General features: G+C 39.1%; 1 protein-coding gene across 2 annotated transcripts; it reads right to left on the bottom strand.

Moving 5' to 3' along the window:
• Positions 1–30: 30 nt before the first annotated feature.
• On the bottom strand, positions 31–26,121 carry INTS8 (integrator complex subunit 8). Of its 2 annotated transcripts, XM_067290314.1 has the most exons (27): positions 25,968–26,121; positions 25,129–25,303; positions 22,268–22,408; positions 21,784–21,855; positions 20,546–20,597; positions 19,336–19,518; positions 18,708–18,815; positions 17,798–17,953; positions 17,143–17,243; positions 15,610–15,751; positions 13,968–14,038; positions 13,438–13,613; positions 12,422–12,555; positions 11,769–11,879; positions 10,851–11,052; positions 10,230–10,351; positions 9,000–9,184; positions 7,522–7,555; positions 6,761–6,817; positions 6,614–6,675; positions 5,369–5,487; positions 3,376–3,479; positions 1,637–1,687; positions 914–987; positions 715–779; positions 439–482; positions 31–149 (listed from the first exon to the last, which is right to left on the bottom strand). In XM_067290314.1, the coding sequence occupies exons 1-27, from the start codon at positions 26,095–26,097 to the stop codon at positions 33–35; spliced, it is 2,988 nt and encodes a 995-aa protein (XP_067146415.1). In that variant the 5' UTR covers positions 26,098–26,121; the 3' UTR covers positions 31–32. The 2 variants fall into 2 exon arrangements, with proteins under 2 accessions (XP_067146415.1, XP_067146416.1); XM_067290315.1 differs by lacking the exon at positions 11,769–11,879.
• Positions 26,122–26,922: the final 801 nt, after the last annotated feature.

Below are 26,922 nucleotides of genomic sequence, written 5' to 3'. Positions count from 1 at the left end.
CACCCATTTTATAAGAGTTTTCCACCATTAGCTTAAAAGTAAAGCTTTGCCATTGCTTGAAGAAATTTCTTTTTTCTTCTCTGTGCAGCAAGTTGTAGGACTTCCTCAGGATTACTAGCATTCAGCTCTGTCTGGCCAATAGCTTTAATCTGGAAATGAGAAAGGAGACATCACTAGCAGAAGTCATTCCAGTAAAGCTAGCCCATTACAAGACTTTTTCAGCATTAGTTCAAGGAGAGGTGATTTTATTTCCATAACATACTACGCTATCCTATCCCAAAACCATCTGATTACAAGTTTACATCAGCATCCAGGGTCTAGTAAAAATTACACAAAAATGTAAAATGAAGTGGCAATTCTTTTCAAAGAGAATGGCTTCAGGAAGGGAAAGAAACACTAAAAAGATCCCCCTACCCCTTAAGCATTGTTTTAACTTACTGCTATTTGTCTTTTGTCTGTCTCACCTCTCTTATGGTGGAGATCTGAAGGAAAGTCAAGAAAAGATGCATGTGTAGGAAAACAATAGCACCTAACTTTGGGATCCTACCTCATTTATAAATATTGTGTAGAAATGTTTCCTTAAGCAAAGTAGTTGCTGTGGCAGGAAGTCTGACTCTAGTATGAAATGCAGTTGACAACAGGTAAAACTGACTTTTTCCAAACCTGAACATCCCATATATATTGTTTCTTCAGTAATTGCTAATGAAAGGATACATGTCAAATACTCCAAAATGGTGACATCCCAGATATAGTCATAATAAGAATCCATAGCATCATGACTGAAAGAGAATACTGGTTAGATTATTTAACACATGTTTACATATAAGCATTATGTATATAATATGTACATAACATGCAGATAATGTACACAATAAATGTACATCTGTATAATAATTTTTGTTGTAGTATTTACCTGTTTTGTTCCTGCAGTGCCTTAAATGCAGTTTTATAGTCTACTTCTCTGAGGAACTGGCATAAAATAGCTACCTACAAGGAAAGACTCCAGCTGATTTTCACAGGCTTAGCTCCCCACAAACCTAAATTTGCCACCAAATGCATCAGTAATTCCAGTTTCTAGACTCAGCAACTTTTAAGTATCCAAACTTCAAGAGCATATGTAACTCATTCTAAAATAATTGCATTAGCTAAAAAAAAGGGGAAAGTTTCACTCAAATGTGAAGAGACTGACCCAGCTCCCAGATTTCCAAATAATTATTAGGCTCTGATTTAATGCAAACCTTGCTCCTTCTTGGGGAATCCCACTGAATAAAATTATCACATGTGGTTATCAAGCTGAATAAAGCCAGATCCCCAACAACACCCCAGAGATGCAGCATTCTCTCTCAACTTTTAGGATGAAATTTCTTTTGTAGAGAACATGACATACATAAAAAAAGAATGGACTACTACTACTTTTACGACATTTCCAGACACGAGTTTTTCTTGTTAATTCAGGTCAAATTAGTGCCCTAGAAGCAACAATAACAACAAAAAAAACCTTTATATATTTTTTAATTGCAGATTGGATTTAGACAGCAAGGTAGATTCAGTTTTACTTTTTTTAAAAAAATTCCCTTTTAAAGTCAAAAATATTTGAAGACTAACGTTTTATTTAATGCTATGTTTCAGCTCTTACCTGGGTGTGACAGTTGAGTAAAGAGCAACACTTTATCATTCTCTTTATCACCTATAGAGCAGTTAAAAGAAAAGCAACTTTAAAAATGCTAGTATTGGAACACAAACAAACAGCAACATTTTTTCCCTTTTTTTTTTTTAAAGGGGCCAACTAAATAACTGAATCTACATTCTCTTAACAACTGGAAAAAAAATTATTATTTTTTTTTAGCACAGTAGATTTATTAACTGAGCTTTTATCACTTTGGGAAAATACAAAAGAGCATGATAGGTGTTTTACGGAACAAGCCTTTACAGATGTCATTTCTGGTAAAAGAGCAGCACTGTGGCCCAATAAAAAGCTTTGCCTTTACTTCCTCCCATGCACCAAAAAGCCAACAGCCTGACTCATGTCAGAAAAGCACAGCAAAGGCCTTCGGACAAACGCCCTAGCACCGAGTCAAACGCATGCTGGCAAGCGGCAGAGCCGATACATGAGGCCCGGGGCCGCTCGGCATTCCTGGATTTCCACAGCCTGCCAGAAAGCACAGCTCACACTGGGCCCCGAACGTTCAAAATCCCAGATGAAATGGCTGAAGCTCTCACTTTTCACAGGGACACAAGCAGACAAGAAGAAACAATCGGAAAGGGTAAGAAAACAACCTCTTTCCCTGTGTCTACACAGTCGTTGACAAGCAGTGATTTCCTACTGAAATGCTGTCTACAAGTAATACTATGGCTTCCTGATGAATAAGACAACTGACAAATCATTTGTTATACCAGCTTTAATGGAGCCAGATGCAAAGTCATAGGAACATGCTATTCAGAGTGCCGTATCTCTGTCACACTCCGACAGGGGCAAGTTACAATCCTACGTATATCTGAACAACCCTACACAATGCTGCAACACAGCTCTGTTCACCATCACAGTCTGGAAAAAAGATACAAGGGTGTCTGTCCGTGGGAACTACGTGATATTTAAGAGAGAAAGTTACGGTTATGCTAAGCATCACACTGGGAGCCAGCGCTGTCCAGACCTCACTACTGATGCAATCTGCACCCCTCGTTTGTGCTGGCTACAGCAGGCAGTGTTGTAGAAATGCTTAGACAACACATTTAGGAAACACTGCTGTTTGTCTGCCTCACGGGTGCAAACAAGCAGGCTCCATCCATGTGATGCCAGCACCAGAAGCGCAGTGGGAAACCCAGAGCTGACATCTCAGCGGGCTGCACGGGCAGGTGGGCACGGGCACGTGAGCCCTACAGCGCACTTGGCAAGGAACAGCGGGCACAGTTGTGCTGTCCCGGGCTGGTCTGCCCACCCGGCACTTCACAGCTTGGTGCAGCACCACAGGAACAAGCTCAGGGACCACCCCACCATGTTTCATTCCACAGGATATACACACGCTCTTGGCTTTTTGACTTGCTCACTATCACACCAAAGTCCATTATCAGTTATTTCTCAGTTGGTAGCTCTGCACACTCTATCTCTACAAGTTAATACAAAAGCCTTCTGTGCTTCAGCAAAGTAGAAGCTGTGGATTCTCCATGACTTCCAAGCAATAAAGAAAACAGATCTGTGTGGATTCATGTCCTTAAACGCATCAGTTAAATATACACATTCCTGTAGCTTGTAAGACTTAAAAAACAAAACAAAAACAAAAAAACTCACCTTTGTTTAGCAGTTTTACACCTACAGTGCATTAGGAATGAATCTGAAGGATATTTTTGTACATCTAAATCACATTTAACAGATCTTACCTGGTCTGTGTATACATCTGGTGGTACCATTTTATTAAAGAAATCTGAGCATACAGCTCCTGCCTGTAGATAATAGTGAAGGGCTGCTGAATACTGATTTGTGGCTGTAGTGGAAAAAAGCAAAACAAAGATTTAAGAGTAAACACAGTAGTTATTTCTAGGACTCAGATGAATTATTTATAGAATTATTCAGATCCAAACACCTCACAGTTGAATTCTGCTTGGAAAATGACTTGCATATTTTAAAAAGTACACACACACAGGAGATGGTAAAACTGTGATACACAACTACACAATCAATCAGGAAAACTAGTAATAAAAGTGAAGCTGGGACTTTTGAGAACTACCTTTTGTATTGTTTGTTTGTAACTTTTCAGGTACTTGATCTTCCACTCTAAGGTTGACAGATTTAAAAGAAGTTTGTTTTCACTGAACTTAGCACATGGATGGTAGTGAAGGAGTTTGGTTGGTTTGAGTTAGAGAGGGCCCGTTGATGCCACCACATAGATCTCATGGCTCAGCACCAGCTTTACTCCCAGCAAGTTCTTACCAAACCAACCCTCGGGCAGCCTTCAGGGGCTCTGCAGAGTTACAGCAGTCTGCCTGTTCCCATAGGTGCTTAAATACAGACCTGCCATACGCTACGAGTGCTCTAATTGTGGCGCTTTCTGGTATTAGCCTCTGAGGCTCCCCACGCATACGACTCCCTTCCGGAAGTTGTTCCACTTTGTACAAGTAAATGCTATCAGTTCATGACCTTGAATCAACTTTGCTATATCCAAGGTGAGAGCCCTAAACACTGGACTACACAGACTCCTCCCCCCCCCCCCCCCCCGGGACTATAAAGCATGTTCTAAACAAATCTGTCTCTTTTTGAAGCAACAGGCTAGAATTTCCGCACTGCATCTCACTGCACAACACAGACAACTTTACAGTCCAGAACACAGGCTTGGAAATGTATGTCTCCTCCTGAGAGAGACTAAAGCATCCACAGATGGATGGCTGAGACACAGCACATGCCCTGGTTTATTGCCGGAAAGGAACAATTTGGCTTAGATGCTACATTCCACTAGAATGGTCTTAACAGAGAAGTTAAGCACAAGAAGTTAAGCTCATCTACTTTTGAGGACTGCTATGACCATATCCCTCTCTTTAGCGCATACACCAGGTAGTGCCATGCTTGTCTGGCTGGTTTCCAACTATCCCATTCTTCAGCACCTAACTCTCTCCACAAACTATAAAGTGAGCCTCAGGGACTAACTCCAGGCTGGGGATCAAGTTTAACAAAGCCTAATAATCATATAGGCTGTGCAAGATTTCCCCGAACACCTGGACCAGTTTGGCTGCATTTCACAGTGCCCAGAATTTGCACTGCTTTATGGCCTGGTCCTGCTGGCTGCTCCCAGCTGATGAGCAAGGATAAGCAATGGGGAAGTGGCAGATGAGGGCTGAAAGACTAGGAAGAGCTTCCCACCCCAACCAATACTGAATCAGGAGCTCATGCTCCCTCATTTACAAATCCTAGATACTTCCCTATATAAAATATAGCAGATCCTCTTGATTCTGCTCATCTTCGACCCCAGTGAAGCTGATTGATCGCCTCTTTTAAAAGCAAGTACTACCCACACAACTTTTCTCTCACTTAGAAACTCCAATGCTACACATATGCATAATTTTTCCACTCAGGGACCAACTGCCCCCATTAAAAAAGCAAAGTTAACAGCAACCCTTACTGTAAAGTTTCCTTTACCCTAAAAGCAAGTCTGCAGGACCTGTTGGAAGCTCAGTCTCTCTCTGGGCTTAAAAGTCCTCCCAGAGAAATTCACTTACACTACTGCATCTGAAGAAACCTTTTAAACTCATATACCGCTTCAGCTTCTTTTCATAAAAAGAAGTACAGGAAATATAAGAAGTGTTAGGAGTGTAGGCAAGTCTGAGAAAGAAACAAGGTGTCCCCACACATATGCTAAAAACAGATGTTTGTTTCACTTACCAAAATAAATATCTGCCTGGATAATCAACCAGAAGTGGTTGTTTGAGTTGATAGTCAATGCATAGCTGACTAGCTCTTTTACTGTAACAGCCACAGCTTCAAAATCCACTGACTGAAGGCTAAAGGGGAAAAAGGAAGAAATAATTCCTAAATGAGCATTTTTACAGTAATTTGATTTCATATCTAGTTCAAGTACAAAGCAATTTGCATCAAATATGAGGCAAAGATAACTCCAGTAAAGATTTAATATTACTACAACTACTGTTGAAATGTTTTAATATGGTAAATATGACAGGACAAATACATCATTCACAGACTTGGACACAAAGTTAGAATTTTTCTGTGACTGACACCACAAAAGGGTTTCGTGCAAGAATATATGTTCTCAGTTTCAAGAAGGATGAAAATACACACCAGAAACTGCTACAGATTTATTACAGCATCTGCATGAATGGCCACAGACAGCAGCCTCTAGAGGCAGGAAACTTGAGTAACTAACTTGGAAAGGCAGGCTGGTAGTAGCTTGGCACATTGCTTGGACAGCCTTTATCATGGCCCATGTGAATTCTCCATTTTTAAAAATACAGTCTTTCTCACCCCGTTGAGAAATTCTGGTAACAGACAGAAAACCATCTTCTAATTGGGTTTACAATATACATGGAAGTCTGAACCAATAACAACAAAACTATCCAAGCAGACCAATTAAGACACATTAACGACACTAAACTTCGCACACTTGCTCTCTTTATGCTCACAGGTATATTGCATATTCAGAGTCTAGAACAGAAGTTCTAGGCCCACAGAGCCTCTAAACTTAATAATTATAAGAAATAATTAAAAGTATTAATGAGCACTGTGCTATCCAGCCAGGACAAATCAATACATACCATATGCCACTTAATATTTGGCAGTTATTTAAATATACCTCTCAAAGCAAAAAATATTAGTAATTAATATTAGTTATTCTGTATTAAAATATTAAATAGTTCACATAGTTACGTATAGCTCAATAAAGCACACAAAAAAGCCTCCACTTCTTGTGTTTGCATCTCCGTCAGGAGCATCAAATCAGGAACAAAAACTCCATGCAGTCAGACCAATCTGTCCCCAGAAGAACGTGTGTGCGCGTGTGCGTGTCAGTGACAACATTTCATGGCAGAAAGCACACTAATACTGAGTAATGGGAACCAAATCAATTACATCAACAAGTATTTTGAAAATACTTTGAATGGGTTATCATCTTACTTGGGGATGGATGAGGGCCAGATGGAAATGTGCTCTGCTGCAATATCATTCACAATATCTTCCTAAGACAAGAAACATAGTAGAAGAAATTACAAAGGCAAATACATTATAAAAAATCCAAATGTGATGTTTATGATAGATACTAACCCGGACATTATGAAGCTTGACAAACAAGGACAATATTGTAGTTAAAACCAATGGTTCCTATAAGAAAAAAAAGTATTTTCACAAAATAGCATAAAATTTTACTTTCTTCCTTAAGTTTTAAAGTTATGTAAGAAACTTAAAATATTATTTCTTTTCTAAATAAGGCATTATTCTGTTAGGAAGCCTACAACACAGAAACATTGAAAAAATTTCTGTAAGAAATCTTTATTTCACATCTTCCCAAATAACTGCCTGGAAATGATCTTTATTTAAGCTTTGTACATCTTTATTTTCTTTCCATTGCTACTGTCTAACCTTAAACTTCAACATGGTATATATTAAGATTTTCTATGCATTTACACACGCACACTTACACTTTTTTCCCCTCACTTCTGCTTCTTAATTATGATCCAAGTAGCAGCTTCTTCCCTCCACAAGGAATACCTTGCTAATATCCAAAAACACAGACCTTCATGATAACCAGAATAAGGTTTCTTTACTAAACTGTATGTTTAGCAAAATCTATGTTCTTGCATAATCCTAATATTAGCAGATCTCCACTGTCAGAATTAAGGATGATTTTAAATAAGCTTTTAAACATTGCTCTATGGCACGTAAGGTAAATTTAAAAGTGCTTCAGCCATACAAAACATCTATATAGCTATTAGTTTTTCTGGAATTTAACAGGAAAAGTCCAGAAAACTGTTATACCAAAACAGAGGTCTGGTTACAAACACATTGTGAAGTCCACTATAACTTACCCGCAGCTTTTTGATAAAAGACAGCAATTCACTCCTAAATTAGAGACACAAATATCTGTGTAAGTAATCGTCCACAACTAAGAATATACATAAGCTTAACTCATTGGAAATGAGAACAGGAAGTAAAGCAATTTCTTCATCTGCCAAAATGCTCCTTTAGTTCTAAGTTTACAAACACAGGGTATATAAATGAGAATGCTATAGCAGATCATTTACTTTTAACCTTTTTCATTTACAAAAAATAAGATTTTCCAGTGACTATATTAAATAAGAATCACCTCCTATTGCATCATGCCATAAAAGGCATAAAAACTACTTTGCAGTAAGTCAGCCATAAAATCTGAAAGGGAACGAAAGAAATTGCAATTCTCCAAGCCAAGACTATATCAACGAGCTACAGGTTTACAGAAGAGGGAGGGTACACTGGGATCATTTATAATGTACATGGAGTTCCTTGTGATGCCACAGTAGAAACTGTCATCACCAAACAATCCAGACAAGCACAGTTTGTTTGGAAAAGGTTTCATTATTTCTTTTCCATAATAAGAACAGAGCCACTGCCCTTTACTGTTTGAATTAGAGGGGTCAGAAGAGTTCAGTAACCTAGAGTAGACCTAGACTGCTTCCTTTTTCTGGCAGGAGTATACAACTGAAACATAAAGCAAGCACGCACCTTCTTCCACCCATTCCACAGCAGTGTAAGCAAGAGCAGCTGACCTTTAGATACACATTAACCCGATTAGCCAAGAGCGGCACAGGAACAGTCCAAGTTTGACAGAGGCACCTTTTCCAAGTTTCAGTATGGAAAGCTGTTCTACATAACCACATATTCCAGAATTTAACATAGGAAGCAGCTTATATCAGTCTTGGACTCTGGAACAGGCTGAAAACATTTACTGTTTGGACAAATCAGAGTCCTAAATGAATTCGTTAAGGCTGGCAGGGGTTAGGGAACTGACAGTGAAATCTACTCCAGTCAACAATATTTTCTCTTCTCCCTCTCCTCAAGGGTTCAGCTGAACTGGGATTTCATTTAAAAATTGTGAAATATTTAGCTTCAGATTCAGAAACCCAAAGCTAGGTGGAGAGACCTACATTGTGAGCTAGGTGTTTGATATAGTTATAAAAGGAGTCTACAGAGCAATTCTACTCAATGTAAAGCAGACACCTCCACTTGCTCAGCTCAGCTGCCCTCTAGGCTTCATTGACTTTACTGGCAGACCGACGCTGATGCTAATGGAAGCACAGGCACATACACTTTGCTCTCTGAATACTGACCACCACTCCTCCTCTCGTTCTGAAAAAAAACAGTCATACGTCACCACTAATATCTAACATCGCCAGCGTGCAGCTTTCTCACTTAGACTTCTTCAGCTGCTGCAGCCACTTCGACAGCCAAATCCAGACAATTCTGGAAGGGAACATGGGGTCAAATGTACAATTCAAACCACCTTTAGAAATAACCTAAAAGGACATACCTGTACATAATGCCTAGTGTAGACTCCCTGTGTTTTATCAAACTGACTCTGCCATCATTTCCCCGTTTGTGCTGGTTGGATACACTGCAGATCTGTACAACAACTTCCCAGAGATCTTTAGCTGTTCGTCTACTTTCTTTGGGACCTGGAAGTTCTTTGCATGTAGCAGCCAACAACTGTCCCAGCTATGCAACACAGAAGAAGAAACAGAGCAGCTAGAGCTTCTCTGAATATTGACTAGAGCAAAGGAGTTATTGGCATGTGTTTTAAAACAGCTAAACAAGCAATTTTAAAATACAAACTACAGAGCAGAGTGACTAAACTTTGTGACAGAGAACAGTGGGGGCTGGAAAGCAGAAATTAAATGACAGAGCACTTTGCCCTGTATTAGTTTCCTTATGCTGTATTTCCTTACTACAGGCTCCATAAAACAAGCTTTATTCTACTTAAATATTGGATCCCTAGAATACCCATGACTTTCATATGATAATTAATCTGAGCTAGAAGTAAAATTAAAGTTGCACTGGCACCCTCTGCTATACAGAGAAAATCCAAAGCTCAAGACAGAAATTAGGAATATCACAAGGGAAGCAGAGCAGGCCAAAAAAATTTGTCACATAATATGATCTGCAATTCTGCCACCTGACTTTGAAGTAAAAACAACATTGCTATAAAACCATTTTGAAAGCTAAGTTTCAAAAAGGGCTGAGCTTGAATGTCCCTAGAAAACAGACACCCTTATCAGGTTCAAAAATGGAACTACTACAGTGCATTTGGAGTACAAGTCTCTTTAGAACAAAGATGACTAGACACGAAGCCTGAGATCACCATACTTCTCATACCTCCCACATCTAAGCTAAATTCCAGCTGAGAGGAGACTAATTTACTGAAGTATTACAATGTTTTGAACAGATTAGGGTTCATAATTTTTACCACACTTAGGCCTCATGCTTATGAGGCCAAACTCAGTCAGCAGGTAACAAGTGCTAAAACGCAGTTTGTTTCAACTGATCTTGCAGTACAAGTTAAATCTTTCGTCAACAGTCAAACATACCTGGTGCCTAGCCCTGGTATGTCTTCTTGTTTACCACACTAGCTTCACTCATTACCGTAACAAAAACTGGCACTTGTGAGAGACAAAAGTACATGCTTTTAAAAAAGTACAAATGCCTAAACAGGGCAGAGTTGGTTACAGTCTGACTGTTAACACTAAGACTGAACACAGCTTACCTTCACATAAGGATTAGTCTGAACCAGAGGCAATGGAACTTGCATTGTCAAGTACTCGTTTTCACGCCAGTTTAACAAGAAGGCAACACATTCTTCAGCTATAACTTGCCGAAGAGGAATATCTGGAAGAAAAGGCGCTTTTTATTTAAAAAATTTTGAGAAAAACAGCATTATATGAAAATAAGCAGAGACAATTCCCTCTAATTAGCTATTTCTACTCCATATCTTCTATTGCAGAAAAATATCATGCTTAGCCCTATAAAAAAGTTCACTTTTGTAAATTATGAGGAACAACAGCTTCTTCCAACTGCAATAATAGTGCATTATTCCCTCAGTGTAAAACTACGTGGACTTCATTAACAGCTAATAAAACCTTTCAGATAAAATGCAGACACTTTTTCTATTCAACTCATTTAAGTGTGGCACTCAGACTGTGTTTAGCAATGTTTGGGTATCATGATGCTGCTGTTCTCATTTCATGCTTCTAAAAACTCACCAAAAAGTCATCAACTTCACTGTTTTGTTTCCAACAGTAGATTTGGAATACAGAGCTGTTGCTTTTTCATTCCTTATAAGCTTTGTGCTTTACTGGGTCTCAGGAAAGACAGCAAAAGTTCTTACCAGGTACCCTCATTTCCAAATATCCTCGGACTCTGCTTATAAGATCAGAAGGGGGACGTTCTCCAGAAACACCAGCTCCAGCTTCATGAGTGTAAATGTCCAAAAGCAGCATTTCATTCAGCATGACTTGACGCAGTTTTGGAGAAAACTCTGTCACAAGCTCCAAGCAAGCAGCAAAAAGCTGCTTTGCATGGACAAAGTCCTGTAATAAAGAGGATTCATATGACATGCACTAATGATTCCTAATAGATTCATAAGGAAAAAGAAAACCAGAGTTGGAATGCTGTACAGCAGCATCCTGGTTGGACCAGCCTTGGCATCCAGCATTGTTAGTCCTACTTAAGAGCCCCACAATTACCTTTTACATTTTGGAGTCCTTTGGACTTAACAGTAAAGTTAACAGTTCCCCCATTCCGGAGTTTTCAAACAAAACAAGACATTTAAGAAAAAAAACATACCAAGATTAACTAAAGGCTTATTAAGTAGATAATTCAGTTTTATCCTGTAGTTTAGCAAACTACAGAATAGTCAACTATACTTTAAGGCAAATGAAACATTATTGCAATAAATCCCATATGGGAAACTCTTAGCTAAAAGAATAACAAGCTGTATTAATGCCTTAAATCACTGCTAGGGTCAGATACAACATGATTTAGTACATCCTAATCAAGCTTCATATAAATAAATTTATATCCAGGTTCAACTCACTGGAAAGCCATTATCCTCATTTTACTAATGGAACTTTGCAAGACAGAAATATTAACCTGTTATTCTATTACATTGTTATTGTGTTACTAGATATTCCACATCTCCCAACTCTTTGATACTTTTCCTTAGAAGGGGCATTCCATACTTTCAGTGTTGTTACACCTCAAGTGTCCAAACAAACGCACCAGTAAATTCAGATGGCTTGCTCACCTTAATTGCACTGCAGTGTAATCCCTTTGCCATGAGGATGTAGACCAAATCCCTAGTCAGATTATCTTTAATTCCCAAAATAACATTACCATAAACATTTGGTACTTCCCACTGAAAGAAAAATATATAAAACTAATTTATAAGAAAGAGGTTTTAGAATTCACATCACATGCATGGCTCAGATGTATGGATTACATCAAAAACGTCTACCCACCCAACTTCATTCATACTTTGAACATGTAATAATTGGAAGAGAAAAATCAGTAGTAAATCCTTACTCCACCAAAAAAAAGTCACTATTCCCTGCTCCCAGCTACTATTAATGACAGGAATTTAAACTAAAAGGATATCACTAACTGGGCAAAACATTTAAAGTAAAAGCTAGAGCAATTTATTTTCTTAGAAGTTTGCATTACAGCCGTTAATTTCTTTAAAAAGTTATACATTTTGTTGCAACACTTTTCATATGGAAAGTGAGTTTAGACAAGTTATCTTCATTCCCACTATATAGGGAGAAAAAGTCAAGCCGTTTTTAAAAAAAATAATTAAAAAAACCCATTGAAAATCTGTGGCAAAAAAACCCCATTCATCACAGTGTGATACCTAACCAGTCCTTGAAATACTGTATCTCATGACCATACAAAATAATTTACCTTATTTGAAATTGTCCAGAACTGGCGTTCTGAAGTCATACCATGCAATTCGATTAAGATCTGGCGAATCCTCCAAGGATCTACTGACAATATGAGTTGATGTTCAAGCTGGCCGATATTAACACTTGCTGAAGCTAGAAGAAAAACAGTCAGGCTTCTAGGGCACTCCTTCATAACACAGATCCTTACAGTTCCTTAGGATATGACATTTTAAACATAACACACTAGAATGGCAAATACACCAATGCTTTTACAGGTCCTGTACATCCTTTTGTAGCCCTCCAGAAACATCTCGTGCTAGTTTCCCAGCTCCTCTTACCTGAAGAACTGCTTGCAATGATCCCTCCTCTCAGAGCAGCAGCTCTGAGTATTCCCTTTTCTTTGCCACAGTAAATGTTAGGGTCAAGATCAGCACCAAAAAGTGTCTCTGTACTGTCTTATGGAAAAATATGCAATTTTTCACAACTGACTTAAGTCCATGCAAGTCTGCATTATGGCTGAAAGGGTTAGTTCTTCCCAGCTCCAATCACCAGCTTGCACCTCTTCTCTTATGCCAGCTTTGACTCAGCTGCATGGTAAGCCAGACATATCTGGGAAATAAGCTGCCTGAAAAATCTGGGTTTCTCCTTAGCAGGTTTAAAACTCCATCCAGATGACATGCCCGGTCCAGCTCACCACAAAGCCACACAAGCATTGGTGCTGGTGTAAGAGCAGAGGCAGGACGACCCTTCTGGGAACAGCAGCCAGAGCCAGATGCAGTTCAGACTAACCGCCACACCTCTCCTTCATTCAGGCAGCTAGCACACGCTCATTTGAACATACCTGGTATACTCAGTTGAGATGCCAGCAAAAATTTGAAGAAAAATGACCTTCTTAAAAAAGTATGACATTCACAGACTAAATACAGGATATATTCTCTCTAAACTTCTTCTGAAGACAGATCTGCACACAGCAACTTTAGGCATGAGAATAAATATTGCCTGCATATAAAATAATGGAAATGCTGATAAGATTACCTGGTATATCATAAAAAGAAGTCACAGGTTTTGTACACAGGTTGATTCGAGGAGATCTCTTCCGCATTTGATCAATGAGCAGCTTCCGTTCATCATCTTTCAGTAGTTTTATGAACAGCTCATGAGATGAAATCATGAAGACAAGCTGAAGATCTTCCAAACCCAAGCACAAGTTTCTGAATAAATTAAAATTAACACATCATCAGGAAGACGAAACAAAGCTAAAATATCAGTTCATACTCTGTCTTACCCACCAATGCTATCAATGCCTGTAAATTGTAAAGCAATTGGGCAGAATCACAAGAATGGAAGTAAGAGAACAGAAGCAGCAAAAACAGTTTAGGGAGATGTACAAAAGCCAGGGTTTTCTCAGAGAAGGGATATAAGAAAGGTTAAAAAAAACCCACAAAACAACAAAAAAAGCAACTTTGACTCATTTTTTTTCAGTTGCAAGTTCTCAAAACACTTATAATGTTGTATTACATTGCTTATGAACTGTGAATTCACGATATCTTCATACCAGTACATACTTGAGAAATGCTGCCATTTTTCTTTTCAAAGATTCCGAAGCACTTTCTAAGTTTATTGATCTTGAACAAACCTGGGAAAAGCAAGCAGTAAAAAATTAAGCAGCCCTTAGAAACTTTTTAAATATTTAGTTACAGACAGTGTTATTCCCCAATTTTCTGAGTCACAATTAGTATCATGTAGTGACCCTCTTTCTCAAGGAGGTAACAAAGTTATCTAATAAACACTGTAGCCATCACAGACGGATCAGAGTTTCTTTAAACATGTACAGGAGAAACTCTGTTTCAAAAGACTAATCTTCCCTCAGATACATTCCACATTCCTTTTTCATGCTCAAGTGCCTCAGTATTACCAAGTTTCACCAGACCTTAAGCTCTTTCATGTAAGTTTAAAAAAAAGAACTAACATTTTTAAGTGCAAAACTGTAAGATCCTCTAGGATTAATAATTTTTTTTCAATTTTTGTACTAGTTTAAGGATAGCTAGATAACTGAACTTAACTGTCAGCTTACAAAAAAATTAACAAATCTGTTCTTTTAAGAAACAAGTTCAAGACCTAATGTGAGCAGTGGGTCTGAAACACAGAGCACTTTCAGTTGATTCACAGAATGGTTGAGGTTGGAAGGGACCTCTGGAGATCATCTAGTCCAACCCCCCTGCTCAAGCACCTAGAGCTTGTACAGGATCGCATCCAGGCGGGTTTTGAATATCTCCGGAGAAGGAGAGTCCACAACCTCTCTGGGCAACCTCTTCTAGTGCTCTGTCACCCTCCCAGTGAAGAAGTTTTTCCTCATGTTCACATGGAACTTCCTGTGTTTCAGTTTGTGCCCGTTGCCTCGCGTCCTGTCACTGGGCACCACTGAGAAGAGTCTGGCCCCATCCTCTTGACACCCTCCCTTCAGATACTTGTACACATTAACAAGATCCCCTCTCAGTCTTCTCTTCTCCAAGCTAAACAGGCCCAGCTCTCTCAGCCTTTCCTCATAGGAGAGATGCTCCAGTCCCCTAAAATTCTTGCCACATGCTTAAATAGGCCAGCTGCAGCTGACAAGCAAAGCAAAAGACTCAAATTAGGCAAAAGACAATACAAAAATAACAGCAAAGCAACAAAGAAAAGTTTAGTTTGGGCAATAATCATTTCCTAAAAGCTCCACTGAGAGGAGCAGCTTTAAGTCTCACACACACACACACTGTAGCTGAGGATCATTTTGTGACACCTAGCTTTTACAACAGAGCTGGTAAGAGAAACTGGTTGTCTTGGACAGATTTTTGTTTTTTCAGTATCTCCCTGTCTTGGAGAATTTGTTTGTTTGTTCCTTGAAAACATTCAATAGTATCTATACATAATACAATGAAATCAGGAAGAGCAGCAGTTTCAAAACCAGGCTGAAGCAACAGGTTGACATGGGTTCCTCCAGAAGGAAATGGAACTATTAATATAGATGCAAGACTGATTTCATAGAGTTTATTTGTGTTAAGTGCAAAAAGATTGACTAAAGTTTGAGAAACTATCTCATGAAATATTTTTCTCTGTTTTAGAAAACTGAGAGCATTACTTGCAACAGCAATGCAGTTAAATGTGTGTATGTGGGGGTGGAGGGAATCTCACCGAATACTGTATCCCTTTCAGACAGTAATTTCTTACCTCAAGGAGGAAATCTATTTTCTCTTTGCTGGGTTTCAGAAACAGCTGACAAAACTGGATATCAATTGTTCGACCTTGCATCACATCGCAGACAGTGTTGCACGCACAGACTTTGAAACAAATTTCATCCAGAGCATCATTCCTGCATGAATACAAAACCCAAGATCACAGAACTTCTCTGACAGACATATAGCTGGTACCAAGACAAAGCTCCAGATGCCAGATCCCCAGACAAGTTTGGGCCACATGCTTCTGTCCAAGACTACAATCTGAAAAAATGTGCTTAGGATCTACCTAAGTTTACCTAGGATCTCACTTTTTGACTGAAAATTCTCTTCCTGATGTTTCACCTGCAGGCTTCATTATTGCTTCAGCCTAAGCACCACTGGGACTCTAAGCGAAGCCACGTGACTGGCACAAAGGTGAGTCTCTTCTTGGCTGCCATGCCCTGGGCACGGCTGGCACAGCTCAAAGGACTCCAGGAGCCTTTATGCAGCTCACAATACCTAATCACTGGACAAAAGCAAAACAAAACCAGAACTCCCTTAGGCTGGGTGTCTTAACAACTAGACTGTGAAGTCATGCTCCTCTACCAGTCTAACACCGATCGCTGAAGGTACTCCGTTTCAGCCAGAGAGACAGAAGACACCCCTATGTAGCCTAAGCTACAGCCTCTTCTAAGATCCTCTTCTGGGTGAGATAGATTTGACTCTTCTCTAGCTGAACAGAAAGTTGAATTCAGTAACGGCTAAGCTCTTACATAAGAAGCTGCCACTGACATTTCTTTTTTCTCACAGATGTGTTTTTTAAACTGAGCCTTACTCACTCTTTAACTGAAATACTCTTAAGTGCCTTCCCTTCAGAGAATAATTTTTATCTCAGCTATATGGAAATGCTTTCCATGTAGCCTGGTTTAGAGTCCCTAGGCTCCAGAGAAGAGGCTGAAGTTTGGGTGCGGCCATGTGTTCAGCATTTCCCAGTTGAGAGCTATCCATGGGTTGCCCTTGTCATGTACCTAGTTCTCTCTGTGTACTATACAGGTAGCACCCTAGCCCTCCAGCCTTGGGCTGGTTCTGCAGCGCGTGAGGTGCCTTGTCACAGATAACTACACTGTCGGTTTTCCTAAAGAAGTACACGTCTCCTACAATATCGCTGTTTAACATGGTTAGCATGACCAGCCTTGACTACAGGTTTTAGAAGAGCTCTCAAGAGGCATTAACGTAGTTACACATTAAAAATAAATATATATATATACACACATGATTAACTATGTTTTTCACTATTTCAATTTTTCATACATGTAAGTGTTAATACTTATAAAATTTTCCGTTATGAGGCCACAGCAAGATACACCACAGCCCAGTTCCTTAGTTGGAAGATACGGTTTAGACTATCGCTAACAGAAATAACAGCTGAAGTTCCTTGGATATAAATAACTTGTTCTTAGAAGACTTTGTATACTATCCATGGAAAACACAGCTAATGAAAATTGCTTTTCACCATCATTGTACAGTTCATTATTTAATGTCTCACCCTTGTTGAGCTTTTTGGAAGAGTTCTCTTAGCACTGATTGCCTGAACTGAACAGGTAAACTGAGGGCTAGATTATCTTCAAGGAATATCTTCACTAAGTCCTACAACACAAACACAGTTGGAATATTCAATGGATAATTCAAAAGGTGCAGACAAAGTGATTTGCTGAAGGTGAAAATGATCAAACTGAGAGAAGCAGCTCGCACTCATATGTAATTTTAAAAAGGCATTACAAACAACTAGACATAACTTTATGACAACATTATAACCGCTTCACAAATCAAAGGACCAAAAGAAGTACTTTTTCTAGCATCAGAGAATCAGAGTTAAAGAATACAAACAAACAACTTGCACATCTCAGCAGCAACATTCCCTGAAATCCAGAGCATTAGTTTACCTCAAAGTTTCATATATTAACTAGTAGGAATTATTTACATTATTTGAAATCCAAAATATTTTGATCTACTATACAAAAATATAACATAACTAATATAGAAGAGAGTGTTCCAAAAGGGTATATTAATGGTTAACCGGAACACTTAAATAGGACTTAAAATCCAAATCAGATCAGGTAGAATCATCAGCACTTCAAAATAAGGGTTTTTTTGTTGGTGGTGGGGTTTTTTGTTTGTTTGTTTGTTTTTAAGTATACTACCTGATAGTTGCCAGATTTCATACAGCTATGGATTTGACTATAAGGAGTAGCCTGTTGGGATGAATCATCAGAAGATGAAGTAAGAACTCCACAAGCTTGACAGTACCCAGCTAACCGTTCTTCATCTATGGTACAATGAAGCGATGATGAACCAGTCTGAAAGGTAAGAGTTGATCAAATCTTAGTGGCCAAGATATTATGAAACATAAACTTAATTCTAAGACATAAATGAAAACCCACAAATTCCCCAAGTAACAACAAAACAGTAAAATAATGCACGTGTGTGTATGTGCATACATGCATCTCCAAAAAGCATGCTTTTATGCATGCTTTTTAGAATTTAGACTATGTTTTGTTTTGTCTGTTTAAATAAAAACCCGAGTCTTGCAATTTTGTAAATAGAAATATGAAACAAAATAAAAAAGGAAGAATATTTTAATAGTAAATAAAAATGATACCATTGTTTTAAAGTCAGTACAGAAAATCTGATTTCCAAGGAAGAACTACCCTTACAGCATTTCCTATTCTTGTTCATATTCCTCATAAAGGTAGCATCACTGTTAAAATACTACAAAGCACACAGAACATGCTGTTCAGTGAGGTTAATACTAACAGTGGAGATGTTATTTTTGCAATTCTTGTATCAATACAATTTCCATAAGAGAATATTCATTACAAAATTTAGAACAAAGCAGGAATGCATTGCAGCTGATGAAGAGAAGTCTAATTTTAAACAGGCACAATGCTAAAAGGAATACAGCAAAGATTGCTGTCAAAATCCCATGAACCTACTTTAAAAAAAAAAACCACCCATACTATAACAGTTCTTATGTTAAAGAAATAAGCAATATTTTTGAAACAAACTGTTTTTAGAAAAGTTGAATACACATCGTAACAAAACTCTCAGTACCTTTGCAATCAGCTCCTTTGTTCTGAAAAACTTTTCTTTAGCATTTTCATGAACAGCTGCATTTGTAGAACCTTGTTGAAAGTAGATTGCACCCAAATCATAGCAAACCTGCAAACATCATTGATATAAAATATACTGTCTTGAAATTTATGTAAAAATACATTTAACACAACATTAACTATTTCAGGTCAATCCTTACACACACTTTAAACTATTTCAAGTTTTATCTAGTGTGCTGACATATACCTCACATACTTCAGTAGATTCTTTCTTTTAAACTGTGATCTCAGTACAAATAATTTTGCATGGGCATTTTGAAATTACACATACTATGATTTGCATGTAATCCTACAAACAGTGCAATAAACAGCCCTTGTCATATAGTGGTTTACTGCAAAGGGGTAAAAAAGTGAGGCATTGTGGGGAAAAAAAGTGTGAGCAACAATATTTACAATGTAGAAACAAGTTTTAATAATTAAAAATGCAAAATCAATAACATAATCTTATTGCATTAAAGACAGGACACAAAGATCAATAGAAAAATACTGTAGTTTATCTCAAAATATTACTTGTTACTATGTCTAAAGAAACAAATAACCTGAAAGCTTTAGTTTAGAATGTAAAGTACCTGGCACTCTATCTCCTCCGCGCTGATTTTCAGTCCAGCTGTGGAACTCTCTGTTTCTCCATTCACCATACCAGGCTCCATGGCCAATAAATCCAGAGTTCTTATAGTGTGGACATAAAGATCTTTGTTTAATTTAAGTGCTCCTTCTAGCACCAGGATGGAATCAGCAGCCTGCTCTTTCAACTATAATAGTTCAAACGCATTAAAAAAATTATTCTCTTGGCTTTGAGTTTAGCTTTGGGTTTAAAATTTACACTAAAAATGTCACAATAAAGTAAGAGGATAGTAAAAATGTCCTTAACTGTGATACACCTATCTTATTGCTTTGTAGAATCTGCTCCTGTATTTCTTGTACAATAAAGAAATTTGTGACTTCCAGTTCAGTTTCAGCTACTCAGAGAAACAGTATCGGATCCTTACTTTCCATGAAGCGCTCTCTAACTTCTGTATTTCCGTTGAATCAAACAAACAGACGATTTTTTGTCACTTTCACCTACCCCTTGCTGTCAATTTTCTGAGCATTAGCAAGTTCTGCAATAGTTGGGTTGTAAATTCTAAGTTACTATTTCACAGCTAAAACAAAAACAGCTTCTGTTTGAATTAAAAGATTTGTAGCAAGATTTTCTCACAACTTATGATGAAGTGGAAAAACAGTTACACATCAACTGATTCTGAGAAGCTCAAGAGCAGGAAATTGAGCTAGGCTACTTATGGAAGTAGAGGGTTTGTTCCTCCTCTTTCCTGCTTCTCACAAAAAGAAACACTTCAGGCACAACTAGCATTCTGTTGAAAGCTACAAACATAAAATACACAACTACTAAATCCTTTAACAAAAGTCATAAACGCTCCATTTTGCTGCCATATGATTTTACACCTCAAATATGTTATGGTCTTAATTCTTAATCACATGCTGATTGGGTAGATGCTTGCTCAATCCACATGGCTTCAAGGACAGACTGACAAAAGAACATTTTGATCACAGACAACACACAAAGCAGAAATAACACTGCCCGATACAAGCATACTGGAATAGTAGCAGATACTGACATTGGTGAACAAGCTTATTAACTACAATTCATAAAAGACAGAGGTGTATACACAAATATGTAAAAAGTGTACTGTATTAACAGTATTGTGCTGCTATTGGTGATTTCCTGTGCATTCGTATTTATGTCTGAAATTCAAGCAAATATAAAGCAAAAAATCTCACCACTTTCAAAATGTTTTCAGTTAGTTCCTTTTCTTGTTGCATCTGATTCATCCTGGAAAAATATATTAGGAGAAGAGAGCAAGATCTCAATTATAAAGCAAACTAGCATGTTATTTTACTTCATGTTCTAGACCACAATGATTAATTTTTGAATAAGTTTCACATAACTACATTTTAAAAGCACTTATGCAGGATCATTGAATGTTCTTATCTATCTTTTTCTGAAATACAGAATTACAATGGAGAGTTTAGACTGTGAAAGTGGTTTAAAAAAAATGGAAGTTTCAAAGTTTCCAATGCCAATTTTTTTTAAAACCAGACTTATCATGGCAAACGGTTAACATTAGCAAAACTATCAGGAAGAAATCAGTTTCCACAGACTCATTCTTCTGAAGCTTCTCCATTACAAACTTCATGAACATTTGTCAGGGTGAGGGTTCATGTGATCACGCAAAAATGAGAATTATTTAACTTATTTCCCCATACAGAATCTTCCCATTCAGGATCACACTCAGATATAGAGGAGACAATACAAGATTTACAGAAAAATTATTAGTAGCAGTAGTATTTTTAATCATCATACCTAATACACCCTCCTAAACAGATATGAGTTCTATTCATCTAATGCTAGAGTATACCTGATATTCATGTTCATTTTTAAGTTGAAAGCACTTCAGGGACACTTTCCAGAGAAATTTATAGTGTAAAAGTCAATTCCAAGCATAGGTTGCAACCAAAGCCACACAACTTCTAGAATGTGACTTGGATCTTGACTTTAAATTACAAATTATTGCCTAATGAAACAGATGAAAATACTATTTCTCAGGTTATCAGATAAATAATCTGGTGAATTGCTATAAGATGACAATTATATTAGGCAAGCTGGTGAAAGTTATGACAGGATGCAAGAAATGTACCCTGTTTAAACTAGACTAGAGAAAAAGTATTCTCCCCAGGAGAAATAGCCATCTCCTTTTCTTTTGTGATTTTTCTTGCCTCTGTGAAGTGATAAGAGATTATAACATCTTAAACAAGTGGAACCATACAAACATACAGATATGTATGAAGTATGTCTGACAGGAAAATAAGAATATACTTAAAATAAATGCAAGTTTTCCATGTTACAATTAGCCATTTTAAGCAACCATGGCATATTAACATGCTTTAATCCAAGTACAAATGTGGTTTCTGATTACAAAACAAACGTGAAATCCAAATTAATTATATTTGTAACTTACACATTTAACTGAGGTGGCCCAGGCTTCACTTGCTTTACAGGAAAACTACTTTGAACAATGGTCCTTATGGCCCTACAAAGAGGAGAAAATTAAGTGAAGAGTGGTGTTAGCCTCAGAAGTGTAATAAGCAGCTCACTTGCCTCTTAAAAATAGCAATTTATGATTTCAGATACTATACTCAATTTGAATAAATATTAGATATGCTCGAGTGCAAGATGCAAGAAATTTTTATGTCCATAAGAAGTTGTAAGACAGCAAGATTTTTATCTTTATAAAGGTGACAGTTCAAAGCACTACCTTGAATAATTTGTTAGGGAACAGAAACTGCTTTAGAACTTCTTTTCAGAGTCAGCCACTTGCTATCACATATCTACAGATCACAAATTATTATTACTAAATACAGACTCTGAAATTCTCTCTCTCTCTCTCTCTATGTAAAAGTGCACAGAAAGAAGAAAAAGATTATTGCCTTAAGGTTGTTTACCATCTGTTGTAGAGTAGTATAGCCATTGCAGTGGTGGGGGGTAAGCTGGACAGGTCTACATCCACATGTTTAGTTCCTGGGGGAACTTTGCTGATGCACAGAAGTTCATTCAGCAGCATGTTCAATACAGGAACAGATAAGCTATTAAAAAAATAGAGAATCAGATATTTCATACAGTAATCCTGCTTCTGGAATATTTAGATAATATACACAGCTAATCAGTACTGTATTATTATTTATTACCCTTACTTCCATAGGGTATTACATCCTTTTAGCATAACAAAAGACTCTGGATCAGATGGTTTTTAAAAGTAGGTATGTGAAGCAGTCCGCAATACTAGTAGTGCAGGTCAGCCCAGGTGAAGGGTTGCCCTAACATAGCTGAACTACTTCTATGCACCACTGCATTAGTCTGCACAGACATACCCCAAAAGTAATCCAGCCATCTGTAACAACAGGTCCCAACCAGTAAGAAATTCTTCTCAAGACAGTCCCAGACCGTACTTCCAGAAGGTAAACAATGCTTCCATTGCAAGTGGATTACCAGATTACCCTCCGGTAAAGGGGACATCTCTGTTATCATGCCTTGTCTCCCATTCTGCAGCATCTGCCAGCACACAGTGAATTTAACACTGGGAACTGGAATAGACCATGCTTCATTGTAAGCTGTAATATGTAAACCCATACATCAGTTGGGACAGAGCCTTTCTTGATAAAAAGAGAAGCCATGTGGGCAGGACTGCACCACTCTAGGCTTCTGATGAATAATTTAACACAACTGAAACACTATTACTAATTTAGACATTTTTATCAGAGAGGTTTGAAATTAGAAGCAATCAGCTGCTGCCAAAGTACCTTCAACATTGAGAGGAAAAAAACAAAAAAACACACACCCTGCTTTGCAACCAGCATCGAAAACAACCGTTTGAGACTACACTTTTATTAACCAACACCAGAATTCCCACTGAGTGAATTTTAGGCCCTGCGTCACGTCAGACTCCAGGTATGTTATCAAGCTATTGTTTCAAACTAACAAAGCTCATGAACGCTATTTTTACTATGTGAGGTCCAAGAATCTTGTTTTCATTGGCATCAGTAGAATATCATTTAAGTAACTTTAACAGCAGAAGCTGTAGAAAAAGGCTGAGCTCAAGCTGTTATTTTATTCTTTTTTTAAACTAGCATGACTGAATATCTGGGTATAAACAGTTAAAAAGACAAACAGTACAGTTCTTATTTAAGAACAACCTTAGGCTTCATAAGCTAGAAGAACAAGAACTCTTACTACTACAGAGATGCGTCGAATCAGTAGTTGAAAGCACTTCAGACTGTCTTGCTCGCTCGCTCTCTCAAAAAAAAAAAAAAAAGGACAAAACAATCCTACAGAATCCCAGAATCAGTCCAATATTGTCATACAGTAGGACTGATTTATAAAATCAGGATTAATCAGGATTATACTTGTATTTCAAAAAGTAAAGATATTAATTGACATAAAATATGCCAAGAACAGATACAAATTCCTGCAAAAATTGAAGCAGTCTTAAGAAAAGCCCTCACTTACATGTTCTTATATAGCAACTTTCAAAACTAAACTATAAAAAAAACCTTATTGTATATAAAAAACATGTGTCCATACAATATTTTCATAATTAACCACAATAAAGACTTCACTACATTGCCTGCCAATGTGCAGCATCTTGCAAAGGTACTTTGACAATCAGTAATTCAGCCTCATAATGCTTCAATAAGGTAGATAAATATGACATAGTATTTTTGCCATCTCGTAGGATATTAGAAAAAAAGAGAACTTGGTAGGCAGAACAACCAAGGATATCTCATTCCAAATCCTTTTACTGCTCACTGTAGCATACACTTGGAGGAAAAAAAATATTATAGTGTTCACGTAGTAAGAAGAATACAAAAAGAAAAGTATCTAGGAAGAGACAAACCCTACCAGTAATTTGAAGGAATAAAGTTTTTCAAAATATTTCTGAAGTTAGAAAATTTCTATATAACATTATAAAGAACATATAATTTTCAGATCAACTCAGGAGAAATACGATGCTATAATGTGATTTTTTTTTTTTAACTCTTTTATCACACACTCAGAGTCAATGCAACTTTTATGGAACTTAAAACTTTCTTCTTTCAAGAAGTTTGCAGTCCTGTGTCTGACAACTGTAACACGAAATGAAAAGGTGCAGGAGAACAAGTCTTACCCCATTAAGCTTTTACACTGCTGAAGGGCAGTTCCCTGATATGCTTAGCACTGCCAGAATAAAGAAGTTCCGGGCTCTCCTACCTTCTGTTGTATCTACGCCTATCTAACTACTGGCAAGGTCAACCAGTAAAATTGGGGGTAAAAAAGGAGTTTTTTCAACCATACTCAGTTCAGTGACCTAGCTCACAGATTGATGTAGAGCACCTTCATCTACAAAACTGGAACAATAGTAAACTGTGGTAAAAGTTCTTTTTTTTTTTTTTTTTTTTTTAAAGAAAAAGCATGTCAGGGTGTGGAAACTTATGCTGGCTTTGTCACAGGAGAAAACCTAACCTAAACCTCATCCTTAACCAAGTTTAGGCACATGCAAATCGCAATGCCTAAGTCCCACCATTTTTCTTCTTTAACTTATTAACAGTATTGATTTGCTCACAGACATTGCTTTTATAAATCTTCTATCAAAGCTTTTCTAACCTGCAGAGGAAATTGAACTTGATTCCAATTGTCAGACCCAGGACTCTTCTTAATCTAAGAAAGATACTGTCAGAACAGGGAGTAAGACTGATTCCTGCTTGTTAAAATAAAGAACTTGTGCCACTTCCTAGTTTAACAACTTCAGCATGAAACATACAGCCCATACCTTTTCTCTAACACATCCAAATCCCACTTCAGATGAGCAGCAACTTTAAGAGCAAGGAGTTTTAAAATGCGGTTTCTTTTGTTATCAGGTGGCGGCTGGACTTGGTTCTGTTCGTTCACTGATGGCTTGGAAGCCTGTTCCAAGAACTGGACAATCAGCTGTACAGGTGGTGGATCTGCAGAAAATACAGTCACTCTTCAGATTTCATGTAAATAGGGCAAGTTTCTTATAATACATTTTTATTTATTTCTGATACAGATTTTTATTCATTCCAGTTTTTAAGTAGATGGAGCAAGTTCAGCACTGAACCTTCAGGAGGGCTCTAGCTCTTGAAGCTAGCAAGACTCAAGGGGGAAAATTCAGATGCCAACTGTAATGTTTTACAAACAGCGCTTTCACATGAAGCGCTGACAACTTCTTGCGGCACTTCTCCAAAGAAAATTCATATTGCAAAAGGAAAACGATCTACCACACGGGAAAGACAGAGAAATTACATTCCCAAATAGGAAATTTAATGCAGAAAAGAAAAACACATTCTCACTTGCTCTAACTAATGCCGCATCGTTATAACTGTTAACACTAGCTCTCGCGTCCCTTTTTGACCCACCTGCCTCCCTGATTTCCTCCCCACCCGGACCACGGCCAGTCCGCACCCTCACCCCCGGCCCCCGCCCCCAGCCCGCCCTTCGAGCCAGGTCACGCCGCGGCACGCGGGCTCGGGCCGCAGGGGCCGGCGGGCAACGAGCGAGCGCTGCGCCCGCCGGGGCCGCGGGAGGGCCCGGGAGCGCCGCCGGGCCGCCGCGGGGCAGGGGCCGCCGCCGGGGCCGCGCCGCACGCACCGGGCGAGGGCTTCCGCAGGTGCTGCTCCAGCAGCGCCTCCTCCAGCAGGAACTCGAACCAGGAGGTCTGCGGCGGCGTGCAGGGCCGGCTGGACGTGGCGGCCTCGCGGTCCGCCGCTTCCGCGCTCATCGCTGCGCCGCCGCGCCGAGCCGAGCGCCGCCGCGCCCTCCCGCGGCGCGGCCAGCTGCCGCAACAAGATGGCGGCCACTCTCGCGCCGAGCCGAGCCGAGCCGGCGGGGCCGGGGCCGCGCAGGGCTCCACCCCTCAGCGCGGCGCCGCCGGGCGGTGTAGGGCGGCAAGATGGCGCCCGTGGGGGCCGGGGCCGGGCTTTCCCCCAGGGGGGCCTGTCCTCACAACTACCGCGCCGGGAGGCCCAGCCCCGCCCGCAGCGGTGCCTCCTGCCGCCCTGCCCTCGCCACCCTGCAGGCCCCCTCCCCGCCTTGCCCCCGCCACCTTACATCGCCTTGCCTTCCTCCTTTCCCCTGCTGCGTCTCAGGTCAATCATGGTAAATAGACGTTTCAGCTGGCAGTGACTAGCAGGCAGCTAGAGAAGAGGATCAGGATGGAGCGCTTAGCGCTTGCAGCGATGCCAGCGCGCTCCCGCGGCTTGGCCAAGCCTCCCACCAGGCTCTGCCGCGGGCACAGCAGCAGAAGGGCAGGGGGGCGACTGCTGGCAGGTAGGGGCAAGACCACAACACCACACTTACTATGCGTCATGGACCTTCAGGGCCCACCTGAGCGGGGTTCACCAACATGGCAAAAAAACAGCAGGAACCATCTTGGAGACTGAGTTGGAGGGAAAGGGTGAAGTAACTTACTCACAGCTTGCTAGCTAGATGGTCCTGCTAAGGTGTGCCAAATCCTACTGCCCTGCTTCAGCCCCTTGATCATGTTTTTTAGTGTTTCCCACATTCACACTTCCAGTAGTGAAGAAACAAAACCCAACAGTGAAGT

The sequence above is a fragment of the Apteryx mantelli genome, chromosome 2 (genome assembly GCF_036417845.1).
Source record: "Apteryx mantelli isolate bAptMan1 chromosome 2, bAptMan1.hap1, whole genome shotgun sequence".
Lineage (NCBI taxonomy): Eukaryota > Metazoa > Chordata > Aves > Apterygiformes > Apterygidae > Apteryx > Apteryx mantelli.
The sequence above is the reverse complement of the archived record's forward strand: the minus strand, read 5'-3'. Positions and strand labels throughout refer to the sequence as shown.